Here is a 19,440-nt window from a genome sequence, read left to right as displayed (position 1 = left end):
ATGTTTCTATTTCTGTTCGATTTATTTATTTATTTTCACTTATTTTTTTGGGAGTTTTTCTTAATGTGTTAACTGTTGTTAACTGGTGTCTTTAATTGTTGTGTTTTTTGCTGCCTTCTTGGCCAGGTCACCCTTGTAAAAGAGATTTTATCTCAGTGAGTTTTTTATTCTGGTTAAATATAGGTTACAACCAAACATGATTGCATGATAATTGCATGAATGAGTAGATTTGTAGATGTTCCTAATAAAATGGCCAGTGAGTGTATATGGCTGACTTATGTAATTGAATAGGCTCCAAAGAGGGAACAGTTTCTAATTAATTATTTCTTGATCCATTTTTGTGAATATACAGTCAGCTCCATAAGTGTTTGGACAGTAACACAATTTTCGTTATTTTGTCTCTGCACACCACTACAATGGATTTGAAATGAAACAATCAGGATATGATTGAAGTGTAGACTTTCAGCTTTAATTCAAACAGTTAAACAAAAATATTGCAATAATCGTTTAGGAATTACATCCATTTTTTACATAGTCTCTCCATTTTCACAGGCTCGAAAGTAGTTGGACAAACTAACATAAAAATAATCCTAATATTTATGATTAATACTTGGATTCTTTGCAATGACTGCCTGAAGTCTGGAACCCATGGACATCACCAAATGCTGAGTTTCCTCTCTTGAGATGCTTTGCCAGTGACCCAGTTCCATTGGCAGCCATACGTGCTCATGCCATAACACTGCATCCACATTTTTGACAGATGATGTGGTATGCTTTGGATCATGAGCTCTTCCTTTCCTTCTCCATACTCTTCTCTTCCCATTATTCTGGTAAAAGTTAATCTTACATCAGAACTGGTCAGGCATTTTTTAAAGAGGTTTTTTAAGTCTAATCTGGCCTTTCTGTTCTTGAGAGTTTTGCATCTTGAGGTAAACCATCTCTATTTACATTCATGAAGGCGTCTCTTGATTGTAGACTTTGACAATGATACGCCTACCTTCTCGAGAGTGTTCTTGAATTCTGCGATCATCCACTTTCGTTGTCTTCCATGGCACTCCAGGCCTTTTGGTGTTTCTAAGCTCTCCAATGCAATCCTTCTTTTTAAGAATGTACCAAATTGTAGATCTGGCCACTCCTAAAGTTTCTGGTATCTCTCTGATAGGTCTGTTTTGTTTTTTCAGCCTAATGATGGCCTCTTTCATTGACACCTCTTTGGACTGCATATTGAGAGTTCCCATGAACAGCTACCAAATGCAAATTCAACGCTTGGAATAACCTCTAGACTTTTTATCTCCTGAATTTGTCATGAAATAATGAGGAACCAGGCCACACCTGGCTATGAAACTGCTTATCAGTCAATTACTTTTGAGCCTGTGAAAATGGAGAGACTATGTTAAAAAAAAAATAAATAAAAATAAAATACTGCAATTACTAAACGGTTAATGCAATATTTTTGTTAAACCCCTTGAATTAAAGCTGAAAGTCTACATTTCAATCACTACTGAGGCAAAATTATGAAAATTATGTAACTGTCCAAATAATAATGACCTGTCTGTAGATACAAAATTCAAAGTATTAATATCGGGATATTAGTCTTGGTATTGGATCAAAAATAAAATCAGTTGCCTCACCCCATCCCCAATGCTTTATAGACATGGTTCTTTTTCTGTCTTTTCTTTTCTGTTAAAACTGCGTAAAACTTTACTTGTTTCTGACATTTTCTGTTTTGACTTAATGTTTTGTTATTTATTTTTTCTTTGAAAATTGACATAGACCACTTCCACATGCAAGCAGAGTGCCTGGTTAAGCCCTTGATGCAGACTATCTCACACCAGCATTCACGGGTGCGAATGGCTATCATAGAGGCTTCTGGGGCTGTTATCCAGTATGGCACAGTGAAGACCATGGATGATGTGCTCTCTCACATGGCACAGAGACTGTTTGATAACTCACCCCAGGCAAGACGATTTTTCTAGCCTAGGTTCTCATATTTAATAATTTTGTGTTTTTCCTAATTTAACACACCTGATCTAGCTCAGCTGATTATCATGCCATTTATGAACTACAGACCTGCCAACCTTTGCACATTTTGTGTAGGAGCTCCAGATTTTAATACTGAAGTATGGTACTATGAGTAAAAACATGTCAAAAGGACAGAATTCTTTTTTCCCCAATAAAAAAATACAGATGAGTATCGGTGTATTAATCTGGAATGATTGATAATTGCATAGGTGTTTTGATCTCTCTAATATTAACAGATAACCCTGGAAGCCTCAATCCCATCACAAATTAATAATTACAAAGAGAAGCAAAAGCTAAAAATTCTAGCTTTTTAATTGCAATGATAATCAGACGGTGAATAAAACATAGTTTATTTCCTTTGCTTTGCAATTAGCAGGTGATATGTAAAAGGATTATCCTGAAATGGTACTGTGTTATGTTTTCTACAGTTTTACAATTTACTTGGGACATGCCCTTATGATTTTGCAATTTGTAGTAGCTCTTGCCATAGGACATTGTGCTTTGCATTATGGAAACAGGGTCCCATTTCTCACTCAAGGAAATAGTGAGAATCTGATGTTGATGCACCCTCTTAATAGTCTATGCATCTTGCTGTTCTTTGCCATGGCTTTTTCTAGGTAAGGAAGGCTGTGACTTTGGTTGTTGGTGACTGGCTTCTCAACCTCCGGGACAGATACTCTTACTTCCACAAGCTTATTCCACTGTTGCTGAGCAGCCTCAGTGATGATCTCCCAGAGATAAAGTATCACTAACCAATGACATTATTATGCCATTTCTGATCATGATTATGTATAACCTTTTAAAGTTTGGTGTAGCAATTTGTAAAAGCGGGTCTTATTTTCTTTGTTCAGGGCTTTGGCATGTGAGCTTTGGAGGCAAGTTGGTACTCAGTGGGAGAAAGAAAATGAAGATGATCTGAAGGACAAAATGGACTTCTTCCTTTCCTCAACTTTGCAGTACCCTCCTGGAGGTGAGTTTAACAAATACATCATAAGTATCCATATTGCATGCTCCATGATGTGGCACATATTTAAGGTTTGAGTCAGCAGTGTTATTTCAGGTGTGTTTTCTTTACTGCATGATGCAAAAACCTTTTTATATTCTTGTCACCTCAGTGTGTGCAGTTTTTGCCTGTGAAGTTATTTAACATTTAAGCTATTTGTTTGTTTCCTAGTTAAATTTGTATAAATTAGATGCATTGTGAGAAACATGTCTAGTTCACTAATATGTCCATTTTTTTCAAATTACATTTTAAAACTTTTTTTTTTTTTTTTTATTTTCACCTTCAGTTATATGAGATTTGGATTTTTCAGGTTTTCAAGCCATTGGTTGACTTAAAAAAAGATATAAAAAAATTATACTACTCTTTCTTCACATGCAGATGCAGGCAGGCCTGTGGATAAAGTGCTTTATCGCTGGTCATTGAACCTGGTGTGCGTGTGTGTTTGTGTTGCGGGGGAAGGAGGACTTGGGAAACGGGTGACTTTTTAAAGGAGCTTTGTACTTCTTTTATTTTCCTTTTCTTTCTTTTCCCCTGCAAGCACTTTTCAGCATGCGCCACTTTCATATATTGTTATGTATGCCACTGTTATAACATACAAATGCAAACCTTGCAGTATGAGCTTTTATCATATCATAAAAAGCATAATGTTAAAAAGTCTGTTATTACGAATAGTATTGAGTGTAGCGATCTAAACCTCCTCCATTTTGCTTTCTTGAAAAATACATTTAAGTTTAATTCATTGATTAATAAAATTTTTATCTAGCTCTTACTTAATATGGAATATTATTTCCAATTTTGTATTTAAAGTAGATGGTCTCCAATCTTTTTTTTATTTAGTTACACATCAAAACTACCAATTAAGCTATCCAGTTTTTATCAACATTTTTTTAAAATTTTTACTCAGATTATATATTACATATTTAGGGTCCCTGGAGGACTAGTGGTTAGGCCTCAGCACTATCACCGCTGCACAGCCCGGGTTCAATTCCCAGCCAGGGAACCAACCCCAGGCACTGGGGTTGCACAAGACAGTGCACTCCCAGTGCTGGTCCCGAGCCCGGATAAAATTGGGGAGGGTTGCGTCAGGAAGGGCATTCGGCGTAAAAACTGTGCCAGATCAAATATATGCGGACCAATGATCCACTGTGGCGACTCCTAACGGGAGCAGCCGAAAGAAGAACAACATATATTACATATATTTAACATGTATTGTATATTTTGGTGGAGATACAGATCGGATAAAGTTGTAAAGCATAAAAAATAGAGGGGGGGAGGGGGGGGGGGGGGGTTTGAATGTGTGATATGATATTTGTGATGGTCAGGTGTCCAGATACACTATATGACCAAAAGTATGTGGACACCTAGCCATCACACCCATGTGTGAGCCTTACCCAAACTGTTGCCACAAAGTTTGAAGCAAACAGCTGTCTATAATGCCTTTTTGTGCTATAGCATTAAGAAGTTCCCTTCCTTGAAACTAAGAGGCCTAGCCCAAACCTGGGTGGTATACATTCTTTTAGATCACTTTAATTCCAAGCAATTCATAAACTTCACAGAGTGTACATGAGTTTCCTGACTTACCTGATTCAATCTATCATTCTATCACCAAGTCTTGATAAAAGGATTATTAAAGGATGCTCAGGAGACACAGGAGGGAAGGAAAGGCACGGCAGGCACACCTGCTCAAGGCACGCAACCCCCTCCCATCTGCTGTCTGTCAGGGTCAATGCTGCACAATGTACTCTGAAGCACATCTGCCCCCAGGGGTGCATAAATTGCTCACTGTTTCACCGATCGCACACCACCATAGTCACTAGTCAGCTGATAACTGAATAAACCACGGCCAACTTATAACAAAAATTACTGAGTGGGAAAGGGGAGGTCTAACTACCACCTTCATTCTATGCATTTAGCCTTTGTATTGAATTTCTAGCAGCACCAGATGAAATGTGTCACATCCCAGAGATACACTATATGGCGAAAAGTATGTGGACGCCTGACCATAACACCCATACGAGGGCCTTCCCAAACTGTTGCTACAAACAGTTGACAGGTACTTGCGTGCATTGGGTGCCAGCCTGGCATGTGCTCCTTCTCTCTTTGACCACCACTGTAGTGGACACCCCTACATATTCATTTTGGGCTCTGCTTTGCAGCAGTCCAGACTATGGACTCTTCCTCTTCATCTGTATCCTCATCAGAAGAATCCAGCAACAAGACGGACATCTTCTCCTTCTTTGGTGGCTGTTTCTCTGTTGTCTCTGCAGATGGTTGTTGTGCAGGCCTGTCTCCCATCACCAGGTTGCTAACTGAAGCCCACACCTCACTCCTTTCACCTTTGGTCCTTTCAGGTCCTTGAACCTGGGGTTAAGTGCAGTAGAGATTTTCAGCCATGTAAGGTTGTCTTGAATGTGAGGTAGAGTGGATCATTGTCTGAGGGCTCTATAACTCTGATCAAGTGGCACAAGGCTGGCAACACCACTGAACAGGAGACATACTGCTCTCCCCCCCAGCAGTTCAGTCACATATCTGCAATGGAACGCATAAGATGTTTTAAACATGTCAGTAAATTGTTATTAATTACACAAAGACACGCACTACCTTTCTGTATGTTCCTGCATTTTGGCAAGCTCCTGTGCAGTCAACATGGCAACATTGCTGTTTTGCTGAGCCAGGGTAGTGGTCAGTGGAGATTTGTTTTGCTGGATTCACGTGACTATCTCTGGGGTCGAATTCCGTCTAGTTGCAATGTGCTGAACGAGTGATTCTTGCTTCTGTCCAAGTGCAATTTGGTGTTCAAACATGTTATGAGCACTGTCATTGCCAAGTGTGGTTAACTTTTCTTTGATTTTCCATTCTTTTGTGACATCCAGAAAATGATCAGCACATGCCTCAGCATAATGTCGCTCTTCTGTTTTATTCACAGTTAGTGCAAATGATTTGCAGATTCCATTCTTTATCAGTGAAGTGCAAGTCCAGTAGTCCCCTGTCAGAATGACGTGCTTTGCTTGCTCAAGCATGTTCATCCTCCGTGCCCTCTCGCCTTCATACAAAGTGTGTATTCTTTACATGATTGTTCCCCTTGAGGGCAGGTTATAAGAGGTGTCTCTCAATGCAATTCAAATGATTTCTCTCAGTCCAGTTCATCTTCTACTATGTTAATTGGGCAGCAGTTTTCAACTGTCCAATTAGCCAAAGCATTAGTTACCTTGTCACTTACGGGTTTCGTTATTCACCCACGAGTACCACACTACTGTAATATAGATTGGTGAGGCCCCATAGAGATAGTTTCAGTAGGGTGTTTTGCTTTATGGTGATATGCTAAAGACTAATTACTTCTGTGGTAATTAAATTCGGCTTTGCAAATTTTGTTTTCTCCAAAGATCCATCGGGCAACTTTTTAAAGTGAAACTTTCCGCCTAAAGCTCCTTCCGTGTCCTTATCCATCTTTAACCAGGATGGTCCGGTTTGGCAGCGCACATTGTCCCAAGTCATAGGTCAGCTGCCACAGGAATAAAACAAAATGTAGCTGCGTTGATTGCGTTAATTTTTTTAATGCATTAAATATTTCAAATGAATCGCAAAAATTACAGCGGTAATTTTGACAGCACCAATTTAACGCCTTGAACACTTTGTCATTTTCCTCGAACGATTCCTGAACAATTTTTGCATTGTAGCAGGGTGCATTATCCTGCTGAAAGAATGGCCACTGCCATTAGGGTACACCTTTCCCATGAAGGGGTGTACTTGCTCTGCAACAATTTAGGTAGGTGGTACATGTCATTTAGGCAGGTGGTACATGTCAAAGTAACATCCACATGAATGCCAGGACCCAAGGTTTCCCAGCAGAACATTGCCCAGAGCATCACACTGCGTCCACCAGCTTGCCTTCTTCCCATAGTGCATGCTGGTGTCATATATCCATGGCTGTACCCAGCCATCCACATGATGTAAAAGAAAATGTGATTCATAAAACCAGGCCACCTTCTTCCATTGATCCATGGTCCAGTTCTGATGCTCACATGCGTTTTGTAGGCCCTTTCGGCAGTAAGCTGGAATGCACTGTGTTCTGACACCTTTTTGTCATAGCCAGCATTAACTTTTATAGTAATTTGTGCTACAGTAGCTCTTCACTTCCCACGCACATCAATGAGCCTTGGAAGCCCATGACCCTGTCAGCAGTTCACTGGTTGGCTTACCTTGTAATCTCTGCATACCGGGAACACACCACTAAACATGCCATTTTGGAGATGCTGTGACCCATTCATCTAGCCATCACAGCTTGTTGCTCAGATCCTTACGCTTGCCCATTTTTTTCCTGCTTTGAACACATCAACTTTCATTCCTAACACGTTACCCAGTCCATATCAGTATAGATATCCAGCATGATATTTTTCTCCATTGAGATCTGATGTGTTTTCAAAGTGACCTTTCAATTTTTTTTGAGCATATATATGCATATATATGCTGCCAAAACAGCCCTGACCCATCGAGGCATGAACTCCACTAGATCCCTGAATGTGTGCTGTGGTATCTGGCACAAAGACGTTAACGGCAGATCCTTTAAGTCCTGTAGGTTGCAAGGTGGGGCCTCCATGGATCAGACTTGATGGCCAGCACACCACACAGATGTTTGATTGGATTGAGATCTGGGGAATTTGGAGGCCAAATCAACACCTTGAACTCTTTGTCATGTTCCTCGAACCATGTACCATGTACCAAACGTGTACCTGGCCTGCAACAATGTTTAGGTAGGTGGTATGTGTCAAAATAGCATCCACATTAATGCCAGGTCCCAAAGTTTCCCAGCAGAACATTGCCCAGAGCATCACATTGCCTCCGCCACATTGCGTTCTTCCCGTAGTGCATGCTGGTGCCATCTCTTCCCCAGGTAAATGATGCACACACACCCAGCCTTCCACATGCTGTAAAAGAAAATGTGATTTATCGGACCAGGCCACCTTCTTCCATTGCTCCGTGATCCAGTTCTGATGCTCACCTGTCCATTGTAGGCACTTTTGTCAGTGGACCGAGGTCAGCATGGGCACTCTGACAGGTCTGTGGCTACACGATGCAGTGTGTGTTCTGACACCTTTCTATCATAGCCAGCTTTAACTTTTCAGCAATTTGTGCGACAATAGCTCTTTTGTGGGATCAGACCAGACGGACTAGCCTTCACTCCCCACACGCATCAGTGAGCCTTGGGCACCCATGACCCTGTACATACATACATACAATGTACATACATACATACACACACACCAATATATATACTGTGTGTATATATACGCTGCAGGCACATGATTGGATGATTAGATAACTGCATGTGCATGTGTACAGGTGCTCATAATAAAGTGGATGGCGAGTGTATTATACTATACTCAATGGTGAAAGAAAAGGCAGATGCGGATGTAGTTTTTACTCACTTCTATGCTGATAAGAAATATACCTTTAATGTTTAATACCCTTTAATGTTCTATAAAACTTGGCAAGAACTGGCCACTGGGGTTGCTTGGACCCTGATGGCCGGTCATCAGGGTCCAAGCAACCCCAGTGGCCAGTTCTTGCCAAGTTTTATAGAACATTAAAGGGTCCATAGATGAATATACATAGCAATTTTTTTGTGAGGCTTGCTCAATATTTGTAAATATGAATAAATGTATGAAATGTCTGCTGAAATTCAATTAGCTGATGGTGGCCAGGAATTATCTTTTTTAATTACCCACTAAATAATTAAAATCCAGTTACAGATTCACAGAATGATATAGCACACCAAATTTCAGCTCAGTCGGACATTCAGTTCCGGAGAAACGGGTAATTGAACTTAATTCCTGCCCCTTATCGATATCCATACCCCAAACTTTGCACACCTCCTTATAACAGTGGCTCGAAGATGCCTTTCAAGTTTACTAGCTCAGCCCTACAAGGATTGATTTACATGTGGAGGCCCTATTTTTTGCAAATCTCAGTATGGTTTTGATAATTATTAAGGATTAGACTCTGGTGTGTAATTTGACACCAATTTTGGGAATGTCCTGGGACTAGTTTGCAAAAATATATTTTGCATAGTGTGCAAATTATCATAAATTTGAGTGGGTGTCACTAAATGGTTACATATACAGTATATGTAACACACATACAGTACTGTGCAGAAGTCTTAGGCACCCTATTTATTTATTTTTTTTTTTTAGTACAAACTTTTATAGATTTTTTATTATGACTTCTACATTATTGTACAAAAACAGTATAAAAACATTTTAGAATTCCAAACAAATTAAATGTCACAGAAAAATGTTTGTATGTCAGTAAAGAAAGCAGCATATTACATAAGAGACCACTTTTCAGACAAAAAAAAAAGAAGGCTGCTGGCTTTTGCTGCAGAAAATAAGAAGCAAGTGTGACAGTCAGAGTCTCCAGAAGAACTGTGGCTGGTTCTGCAAGATGCTCAGTAAAACCTACCAGCTAATTTCGTTATAAAACTGCACAAATTGTACCTGGGACTACTATCTTTTTTTTTTTTTTTTTTTTTTTAAATGAAGGATCGTCACACCAAATATTGACTTTGTTTCATTTATTACTGTTTACTACTCTTTATATATATTTTTTAATGTAGAAACATTTAGTTTCATTATTTTTATATATATACACGTGTATATATTTAGCAATCTCTGTCGGCCTCACAGAATGATGATCAGTCCACCTGTATTCTAGTCCCATCTTATTCAGCTAAATGTAGCCTTCCCCTAACCCTTACCAGCTACCACTTTTGAGTTATCTTTTAAATTGATTTGTCTTCCACTTTCTGTAGCAATTTCTTCTACAGTGGATCTAAAATGTTTATACACCCTTGTTAAAATGGCAGGTTTTGTGATGTAAAAAAAAAAAAGAAACTGTAATAATTCGTGTCAGAACAATTTCTACCTTTTTTGTGAAATTGCAACCTATAAATTAAAGTGAAAAACAATAAGAATCAATTTAGGGGAAAAAATTAATAAAATAAAAAATGAGCAATAACCTGGTTGCATAAGTGTGCACACCCATAAACAAATACTTAATGAAGCACCTTTAGGTTTTACAATATTTTGCCATTCTTCCTTGCAAAAGCATTCTAATTCTGTCAAATTGGCCGGGCATCACCTGTGCACAGCCCTCTTCAGGTCATCCCACAGATTTTCGATTGGACTTAGATCTGGACTCTGGCTGGTCCATTCCAAAACCTTGATCTTGTTTTGGTGAAGCCATTCCTTTGTTGATTTGGAGGTGTGCTTCCACCCCCCAACCAAAATGTCCCCAGCCACCTGTCTGACACATCTGTCTGCAGAACAAAAGGGAGAAAAAAGTCAAGGGAATGCGACAGCGGGCCCCCATTCAAGAAGCCCGCTCACACAGCTCCATCTACTGAACTGAAGCTGGTGCTTCCTTTTTAGTTAGGTCAGTCAACAGGCTTGTGATATCTGAAGAATTAAGTGAGATCGACAGCCCCAAGAACTGCTTCACCCCCTTTTTGGTCTTGGGCAGGCTGCAATTGCTGCACTCTTTATCAATTTGGGGACACACCTGCCTATGGCAGTGGAAGTGCAGACTCCTCTCAAGGAACTCATGACAGCTATCATATGGTGTAAATGCTGCTGCCAATCATCACTATAAGCAGCATCTGCACTGTGGGGGCGGAGTATTTTGTCCATGAGATGTTGAAACATTGCTGAGCCTCCAAACCAAATGGAAGGGTGACAAATTGGTGTACCCTAAATAGAGTGGAAAAGGCCTCAGGATATTGGAGCCAAAGGAATCTGCCAATACCCCTTGGTTAAATCCAGTGTTGAATAAAAGGAAGCCGTCAGCATGAGTATTTTTCAGTTTGCATGTTACACAAATAAAACTCAAAATTCTAAACCGCTCACAGCCTGCTGTGCTCAAGATTAAGTTCAGTGTGAGCGTGTTGTGTTTGTCAGCTCTGTCTCTGTCTGACTTACAGCATTCTCTCTGAAAGGGCAAAACAAAGTAGACATAGGTAAAGTTGCCGTGTTCACACTTGTGTAACATTCATCATGCCTTACTGCCGGTTCAACCCACCTCCTCATCGTCCACAGCCGATACTCGTCCATGCCCCCACTGCCACACTCACTTTTTAGTTTGTCATCAGATATTCTGTGGATGAACTATTACAACAGAAAGTGAATGCAACGTATGTGTGTGCGTGTGTGTGCGCGTGAGTGCGTGTGTTCCCAAGCTGGGAAATACAAGAAATTGGCTGGGCAGACCACTCATCATTTTTAGTTGTAGAGGAACCTTGACATGGTAAAAACTCTCTTTTTGGTCACTAATCTATTTACTCTTCTCCTTATTTCTCCTCCCAGTGGATCGTCCAGGGCTGGGCTGCAGAGAGCTGGTGGTGAGGAACTTGTCTAAGCTAATGCCGGCCTTGAGTCGTGATGCTAGTGACTGGCTAGTGCAGACAAGAGTGAAGACAATGCAGCTACTTCAGGTTCTCCTGCTGCATGCCGAAGACCACTGCACACAACACCTGCAGCAACTGCTCACAACTCTCTACCATGCCTGCACTGACTCAGAACAAGACGTTAGAACAAACGTAAGCTATTCTTGCTTATCCTTGTCCTTGGATTGATACTGCAGGTACTTTGAAGGTTATTTTTGAATTCAGCATAAATAAAAGCATTCTTATTTTTACTCTATGTACTGTAAATTCTGAGAGCAATGTTTATCAATTATGGAATAGTTTGTAGCCAAAGACGGTCTCTTCAGGTGTAATCAGAAAAAGGGCTACATTACCATGTCTTTTCTGTCTTTTGTGAATCAAAATAAATCATTATTTTATCATTAAAATGAGCCTACAACAAGATAGGAGGAATTAGAGCTGCAAAAAAATCATTGCTGCAAAATGTGTCGATCAACCCTGGTGTGAGTATCTTTTGACACACAACTTTATTATGGTACCCTTGCAAATTTTGCTGAATTTTAAAACATTTTAAATGTTTTCTAGGATTCAGAAAGCCTGATAAAGACATATAGATTTTAGTCTAATAGTAATTTTACTGAGCGCGTGTATAAGCTGACTGATATCAAAGTCAAAGTCAAAAGTCAAAGTCTGCTTTATTGTCAATTCTGCCACATGTTCAGCACATACAGAGAATTGAAATTATGTTACTCTCAGACCCTAGGTGCAAACAGATAACACACACAAAAAAAGGATTTAAAAATGTCAGAGGGTCAGAGGTTGTCAGTGCATGGTGCAGAAGAGGGGAGGGGAGGCAGAGCCGGGAGAGAGTTGAGCTTCCTGACAGCCTGGTGGATGAAGCTGTCCTTCAGTCTACTGGTCCTGGCCTGAAGACTCCGCAGTCTTCTCCCTGATGGCAGCAGACTGAAGAAGCTGTGTGTCGGGTGGGCGGGATCACCCGCACTGCAGAGGGCTTTTCGAGTCAGACGGGTGCTGTAGATGTCTTGGAGGGAGGGGAGTGAGACACAAACAATCTTCTCAGCTGCTCTCACTATGCGTTAGAGGGTCTTTCGGCAGGACGCGTTGCAGGCGCCATAGCAAACAGTGATGCAGCTCGTCAGAATGCTGTCGATGGTGCCTCTGTAGAAGGTGCACATGATGGGGGCCAGGGCTCTGGCTCTCTTCAGTTTGCGCTGGAAGTAGAGACGCTGCTGTGATTTCTTGACCAGTGATGCAGTATTGTCAGTCCAGGAGAGGTTTTCTGTGATGTGGACACCCAGGAACTTAGTGCTGCTCACTCTTTTTCCACAGTCGCATCGTTGATAGTCAGAGGAGCATGCTGAGTGTGCGCTCTCCTGAAGTCGACAACAATCTCCTTAGTCTTCCCCACATTCAGAGAGAGATTGTTGTCTTTACACCACCCGGCCAGGCGGCTCACCTTGCTCCTGTAGTCTGTCTCATCTTTGTTGCTAATGAGACCCACCACAGTTGTGTCATCCGCAAACTTAATGAAGAGATTGGTGCTGTGTGATGGTGTGCAGTCATGGGTCAGCAGAGTGAAGAGAAGGGGGCTCAGCACACATCCTCGAGGGGCCCCTGTGTTCAATGTGATGGTGCTGGATGCGAGCGGTTGGACCGATATGCAAACTGAAAGGGGTCGGGGGGGCGGGGGGGTGCCTAGTCGCTCAAAGCACTTCATTAGGATAGGAGTAAGTGCAACCAGACTTACTTTTATATCTTACTTTTTCACATCTACACGTGTGCAAACATAATTGGAGAGAGGGAAATTGTGTCTTTATATTAGATCCAAATAGTACTTTAACAAAGGTTATTATTGTTTGCAATTTGAAACAATAGAATCTACCAAATAAATAAATAAATAAATAAGAGATGAATCAAGAGTAGGGGTGTAACAATACACTCCGGTCACGATTTGATTTGCTAAATAAATTAAAACTAAATAAATAAGTTGCGACGAACAGACGTTTAATATTGTAAATAAAATGTATTACATATTCACCATATCTTAAAAATAAACAAATTTATAAATTCTCCCAAAAATTTTAATTATATTGCGTGTCAATCATTGTGATCCGGAGCTATCAGGCCCAGCACATGTGCTATATATTTTAACTCTATGGGTTGTGCAGATTGGGACCTCACTGTTCAAACAGTGCAAATGCATTAGATGCATAATAAGAATTCTCATTCCCATGATGTGAATTGCACATTTCCATGATGCACATCATCAAATTTTTTGCATTGTGATGCATCATGTCACAATGCAATGCATACCCCTAATCAAGAGTAAACTCATTCAGTCAATAACCAAAGGCAATTGTGCTTCCAACCAAGTGATAAAAAAAAAGAAATACAGTGGTGTGCAAAAGTTTTGGCCAACTTACACGTGTTGCTGATTTTTTGAAAGTGAAAAAAAATAGACATAAGCTCTGCAGCAAACTATTTTTTAAAAAAAAAAAATCTGCAACTATTAATGCACAGTTACTTATATTTGATGTTTGAACTTAAAAAAATAGAAAAAAATAATTAGTAATTGTGGCATGTGCAAAAGTTTGAACACCTTATTAAGTTAGTACCTGCTAACACCCTCTTTGGCTGATATCACAGCTTGCAAACTCTTTTTTTAGCTGGGTTGGATTATATCTATACTTGTTTTAGGAATTTTCACCCACCTTTCCTTGCAGAATGCTTCTAGTTCTGAGATATTCTTGGGCACTGCTTCGGTAGGCATCAATCACCTCTTCGGTCAGCTGCTTAGAGGAGCCCATGGTTGTTGAGTGTTAGCACAAGGTTTGAAGAGTCACAGAATTTATTATATTCTGGAATTTTCATCAGATGACAATTCCTAATGACTGTTCTTGTCCTGCCTAGCAAGTCCTATTTTTCAGTTTTTTATGTCCATCAAATATAAAGTAACTGTACATTTGTCTAAGTTATATTTAAGTAGTGTGCTGTAGGGGTTTTGTTTACTTATTTTTACTTCAAAAATCAACAAAATATATAATTTGGCCTGTTTACCCAAACTTTTGCATACAAATGTATATAATGTGAAGGATTAAAAAATGTATTGTGCATATGTTAAGAAAATAACATATACTACTTAAAAGTTTTTTATCTAATAAAGGGAAGACACCTTGCCACTGGTAACTGAAGTAATAGCTTTGCTATTTGTATTGATACTACTAAAATAAATCTGATAATCGAGTGATTTCTGTAGGCCCAGATTACTTAAGTGCATGAAAGTTTCTTCTCAGTTTTTTTGCAGATATCAGATTATTTTGTTCATAAATTTTATATACTGCGTGAGCATATATGAGTAATTTATAGTCACATCCAATTAGTGCAAGTATTGAATAGATGCACTTGACACTACTAACAGGAAATGTGTATAAATATTAAAATTAATGATTCTTACTTTTACTCTAAAACCCCCCCCCCCAGGGTTTGGAGTCAGCCAGGCTTCTAGGGGTGTTTGTTAGCCCAGAGGTCTATATCAAGCTATTACTGGCTCATGTGAAGAACTCTTCCTCCTGCTCCAGTTCTTCTCCTTGGGCTCCTCTGATGGTGTTAGCGGCAATGATGAAGGGGAGCAACAGGAAGGTGCTGGGTCCACAACTTCTCCAGGTTGGACAAATACTTGCCCATTCTGATGTCTGTCAGGAGTCTCAGCAGGTAAAACAATGAATAATGACTTGAATAATGCTGATCTATTGATCTAGACAATTGTGCAGGACAAATTTTTAATTACACCCCTGCCTACACAGGCAGACACGCTTTAACAGTCCTGCCCATTCCCACAGAAAGTTTGACCTAATTCACCTGTCCCCGCATATTTGCTGGTGAAATTGTTTAATGACCTAAGTTGGTTCTAGTTTCCAAAATATGAAAGTATATTTAAACCACAGTGTCCACAGTAAAGGATTTATTGAAGATAAATTAATGAGAAACCCACCAGAACCAATAGCTCCCATGTTAATGAATGTGTCATGTCAGTGCCAGATTTGGCATCAGACTATTTCCCAGAACACACTGCAGCCTACAAACATGGCTGCCACAGACTAAACTTCCAAACACACACGGCCATGGTCTTGTTTACAGTCACCAGATTGCTGATTATGCACACCTGTCTCCAATCACACCGATCACTATATAAAGGACTCACAAACACTCACTCAATACAAAGTAACGCTCAGTGTACCATTGCTGGACTTACCAAGGCGTTGTCTTTGTTCTAGCTATTCTGGTTTTGACTTTGTTGGCTATTTTTGCTGTCTTCGCTAGTCTATTCTGTTTGTTGATTGCCTGTAATCTCTGCCTGTTTTTGACCTTGACCATGCTTCATGTTTTGGATTGTTTGCTGACATAAATAACCTGCAACTCTCTCCACCCAGCCTGCATGAAAGTAAAATCCGCTAACTTCCAAGACTTTTTTGTTGAGTTACATGAGTCCCATGTCAGTCTAGGGCCCTGAAAACATTGCCAATCCTGCCAAACATCACTCTTTTTATTTGGATTGATAGTTTAGCTAGTTTTACCATGAGTGTTAAGAAGTTAGTAAAAAATATCAGACTGCAGGTTCTCAAAGTCAATCATGAGGGACCCACTGCACTGCCATTTCCACATTTCCACATCTGTAAACAAATTTATATTTACTAATATGTATGCTTGCGACGATTATGGAATTTTATGTGACAATTTCAGTACAAATAATTACAGTGCTTGAAAAGCACTTTATTGTTATTACAATGCTTTAAAAGCACTGTATTAATTCTCATACTTTTTCTTTGTCATCTTCTCCTTCTTCATCCACACTTTTCTGCGATTAACATAGACCGCAGAACTACTTTTATGTACAGACTCGAACTAAATTTCAAAGATCTTATATTTTGGTTTTGATAACATTTGTTGTTTTTTAATTATTTAAGTTAAAATATGAACTTTGTAGTAGACACTCATTAAAAGTACACAAACAGGCTGTTTGTCAGTTAACTGTTCCATGATGTCACAAAAGGCAAATTTCACAAACACTGTGCAGGTCTGCACAGATAGGCATTTTTTCTCAATATTAATCCTGTCTATTCACTCACATGCATAAATACAGTACCACCCTGCCTGCTAATTGTCACAAAACCCAAGAATATATACCTCCTTGACATCTAATTGCCTCAAAGCCCAAATATACAACACATACACCAGTTTCTCTTCATTGGAACTAAGGGCCTGGCCTCAAACCTGTTCTAGCATGACAATGCCCTGTGCACAAAGCAAAGTCCATGAAGGCATGTTTTGCCAAGGTTGGAGTGGAAGAACTCAAGTAGCTTGCACAAAGCCCTGACCTCAATCCCACTGAAGACCTTTGGGATGAATTGGAACACCGACTGCGCCCCACGCCACCTCAGCCGACATCATGCATGACCTCAGTAATGGTGTTGTGGCTGAATGAGCAAATCCCTAGAAATGCTTCTCAGAAGAGTGGACATTATTACAACAGAAAAGAGCTGTCTAAATGTAAATCTGGAATGCAGTGTTCAAAAATAAATACTCCCTACTGCTAAATGCCCCAAACCCAAAAAATAAATCCCCTAATGAATGCTAAATTCCCCTAACACCATAAATACCAATTACTGCTAAATACCCCCAATAAATACCCCTGGCTGCTTTTTGACACAAACCACCCAAAATAAATTTTAAAAAAGTTAATTTCCCCCAAAACTTACATATAAAATACCCCAATGACTGCTAAATGCCCCAAAACCCATAAATACCCCCATGATTGCTAAATACACCCAAAAACCAAAATAGGTATACACCTAAACTGAAAAATACGTAGCCCTGTGACTTTTAATTGCTCCAAACAGAAATATAAATACCACCCTGACCTCTAATTGCCCCAAAACCTAGCAACGACCTGGAACACCATAGTACTGCTCTTTATTTATTTATTTATTTAACCTTTTTTCTTCAACATTGAAAAGCACTGTATTGTTATTTCTCATATTTTTCAAGTGCTTCTTCCTCAACACTTGCAAAGAATACAAATGTATTTTTAGTTTTGATAACATTTATAGTTTTTAAAACTAAAGTAAAAAAAAAAACAGACTGTTTGTCAGTTAAGAGGGCCAATCTCTCTCTCTCTCTCTCTCTCTCTCTCACACATACACACACACATCGCAGGTTTATGGGCACTACCCCCTATCCTCTAATTGCCACAAAGATAGAAATTGCAGAAGCAACACACTAATTCTTCTCAAATTTTTTTTATTAATGATGCTATGCAATGCAAGCATCACTATTATAATTGTGTGTACTGCTTCTTCTTCTTCTTCTTCTAGTTTCCAGACACTTTTTTGGTGCATAACTAGTCCCTCAGTTTTTGTCCCACCATTAAGAAACATACCTCAAAACGCACGGCCCCATTGAGACACATGCACTATTACTTTTTTCTGCGTTACCATGTGCACTTTTCAGTGCATCATCAGTGACACAGACATGACTGACATGTCTAAGTGTTCGGCTTGGTCAAAAGAATCAAGAAATCCCATTTGGGAATTGATCCCATGTTCATGTCGCATGGAATTTCCCGTTGGGATTAGCAATACACATTAATGTAAAATGAGTCTAGAGGAGCAAAGAGGGACACTGCAGATTTGTTATCTCCATAGGAAATCTTCAGCACCTAACTAGTCCGCACCGTTTGACTCACAGACACAGATCATACCTCAGATCACTTTGTGCCTTTCCCACATACATGTCATGTGAAATTCCTGATCAAATTTCCCTCACACACATTCATTAAGAAACCAGTAGCAGAACCACAGGCCATAAACTGAATGTGATCACCAAACTACTGCAGCCATGTCATACATCAAAACGTTCAGCTCAGTGAGGAGAAGTGCATTATGGGGGATGACAAAAATCTTGACTCAGTGTGTAGAATTGCATTATGGGTCACATGGTGTCACATTCATGTCACTACAAAACTGACTGTAACCACAAAACTACTGATACATAAATGACATATGACATATCAAAACGCTTGGCCGACTGAGGAGAATTGTGTTATGGCTATTTTAGTGACATCATGTGCATGTCACATGCATATAACATGCATGTTAACCCCCAAAATAAGTGGAATCACAAAACTACTGGTACATAAACATATGACATATCAAAACGTTTGGCTGACTGAGGAGAATTGTGTTATGGGTATTTTAGTGACGTCATGTGCACATCGTCTCAAAATAAGTGGAATCACAAAACTACCGCAAAATAGATGTGATAAATTAAAACGCTTGGATTTTAGGAGAACTGCATTATGGTTATTCAAATGACATCACGTGCACACGAGTGGACTGCCATTAAGCCTATTATATTTAAAAACTTGAGTTAAATACAATCATTACGGCTACTGATATAGATCAAATTCATTATGCTTCACTAAACACGTTCACACATGTAGCTCTCCCTACTGACCGCCATGTGCAGCTGCATGTCGCTGTCAAATTTTGCACGGGCAAGCACCACTCACATTTTCTTCAGAAAATTTAAGTTCTAGTTAATAATAAAATTGGGTAAGTAATCTGTAGGATTCAGAGTGTACAGTAGCATATGAGAATTGAGCATATGTAACAAGTGGTTCCTTTTGGAACATGCAGGTTGATGTGTGAAAGACAATGAACATTATGCACACATACTCAGATAAATTTTTCAAATCCTGTATGCTCTAACATTTGAAACATAGCATGCACAAACCAAATTTAGTGGCCACTTACACTTTATTGCCTTTTAACACCTAGACATAACAACCTCCATTTCTTCCCTATAAGCCAATGGTGAAGATTTGCTTCGCAACACACTCAAAGTTTCTGCAGGAACTTCACTATCTACTTATTATTATATTTCCATATTCTATGGCAGCCCATAAAATGCTTTTTATGAA

The 19,440-nt window shown here is 39.5% G+C and overlaps 1 protein-coding gene across 2 annotated transcripts in view; it reads left to right on the top strand.

Moving 5' to 3' along the window:
* LOC113528252 (dynein axonemal assembly factor 5) overlaps nt 1-19,440 on the top strand; it is a 61,112-nt gene that overhangs the window by 3,353 nt on the left and 38,319 nt on the right. The window contains exons 2-6 of one of the 2 annotated variants that reach the window (XM_053239286.1): nt 1,774-1,958; nt 2,640-2,764; nt 2,874-2,992; nt 11,383-11,615; nt 14,943-15,125. In XM_053239286.1, the coding sequence (XP_053095261.1) occupies nt 1,774-1,958; nt 2,640-2,764; nt 2,874-2,992; nt 11,383-11,615; nt 14,943-15,125 (845 nt within the window). Of the gene's footprint in view, nt 1-1,773; nt 1,959-2,639; nt 2,765-2,873; nt 2,993-11,382; nt 11,616-14,942; nt 15,174-19,440 lie in introns of both variants that reach the window. The other variant, XM_026916697.3, reaches the window with a different exon arrangement.

This window comes from Pangasianodon hypophthalmus, chromosome 13 (assembly GCF_027358585.1).
Source record: "Pangasianodon hypophthalmus isolate fPanHyp1 chromosome 13, fPanHyp1.pri, whole genome shotgun sequence".
NCBI lineage: Eukaryota > Metazoa > Chordata > Actinopteri > Siluriformes > Pangasiidae > Pangasianodon > Pangasianodon hypophthalmus.
The sequence above is the reverse complement of the archived record's forward strand: the minus strand, read 5'-3'. Positions and strand labels throughout refer to the sequence as shown.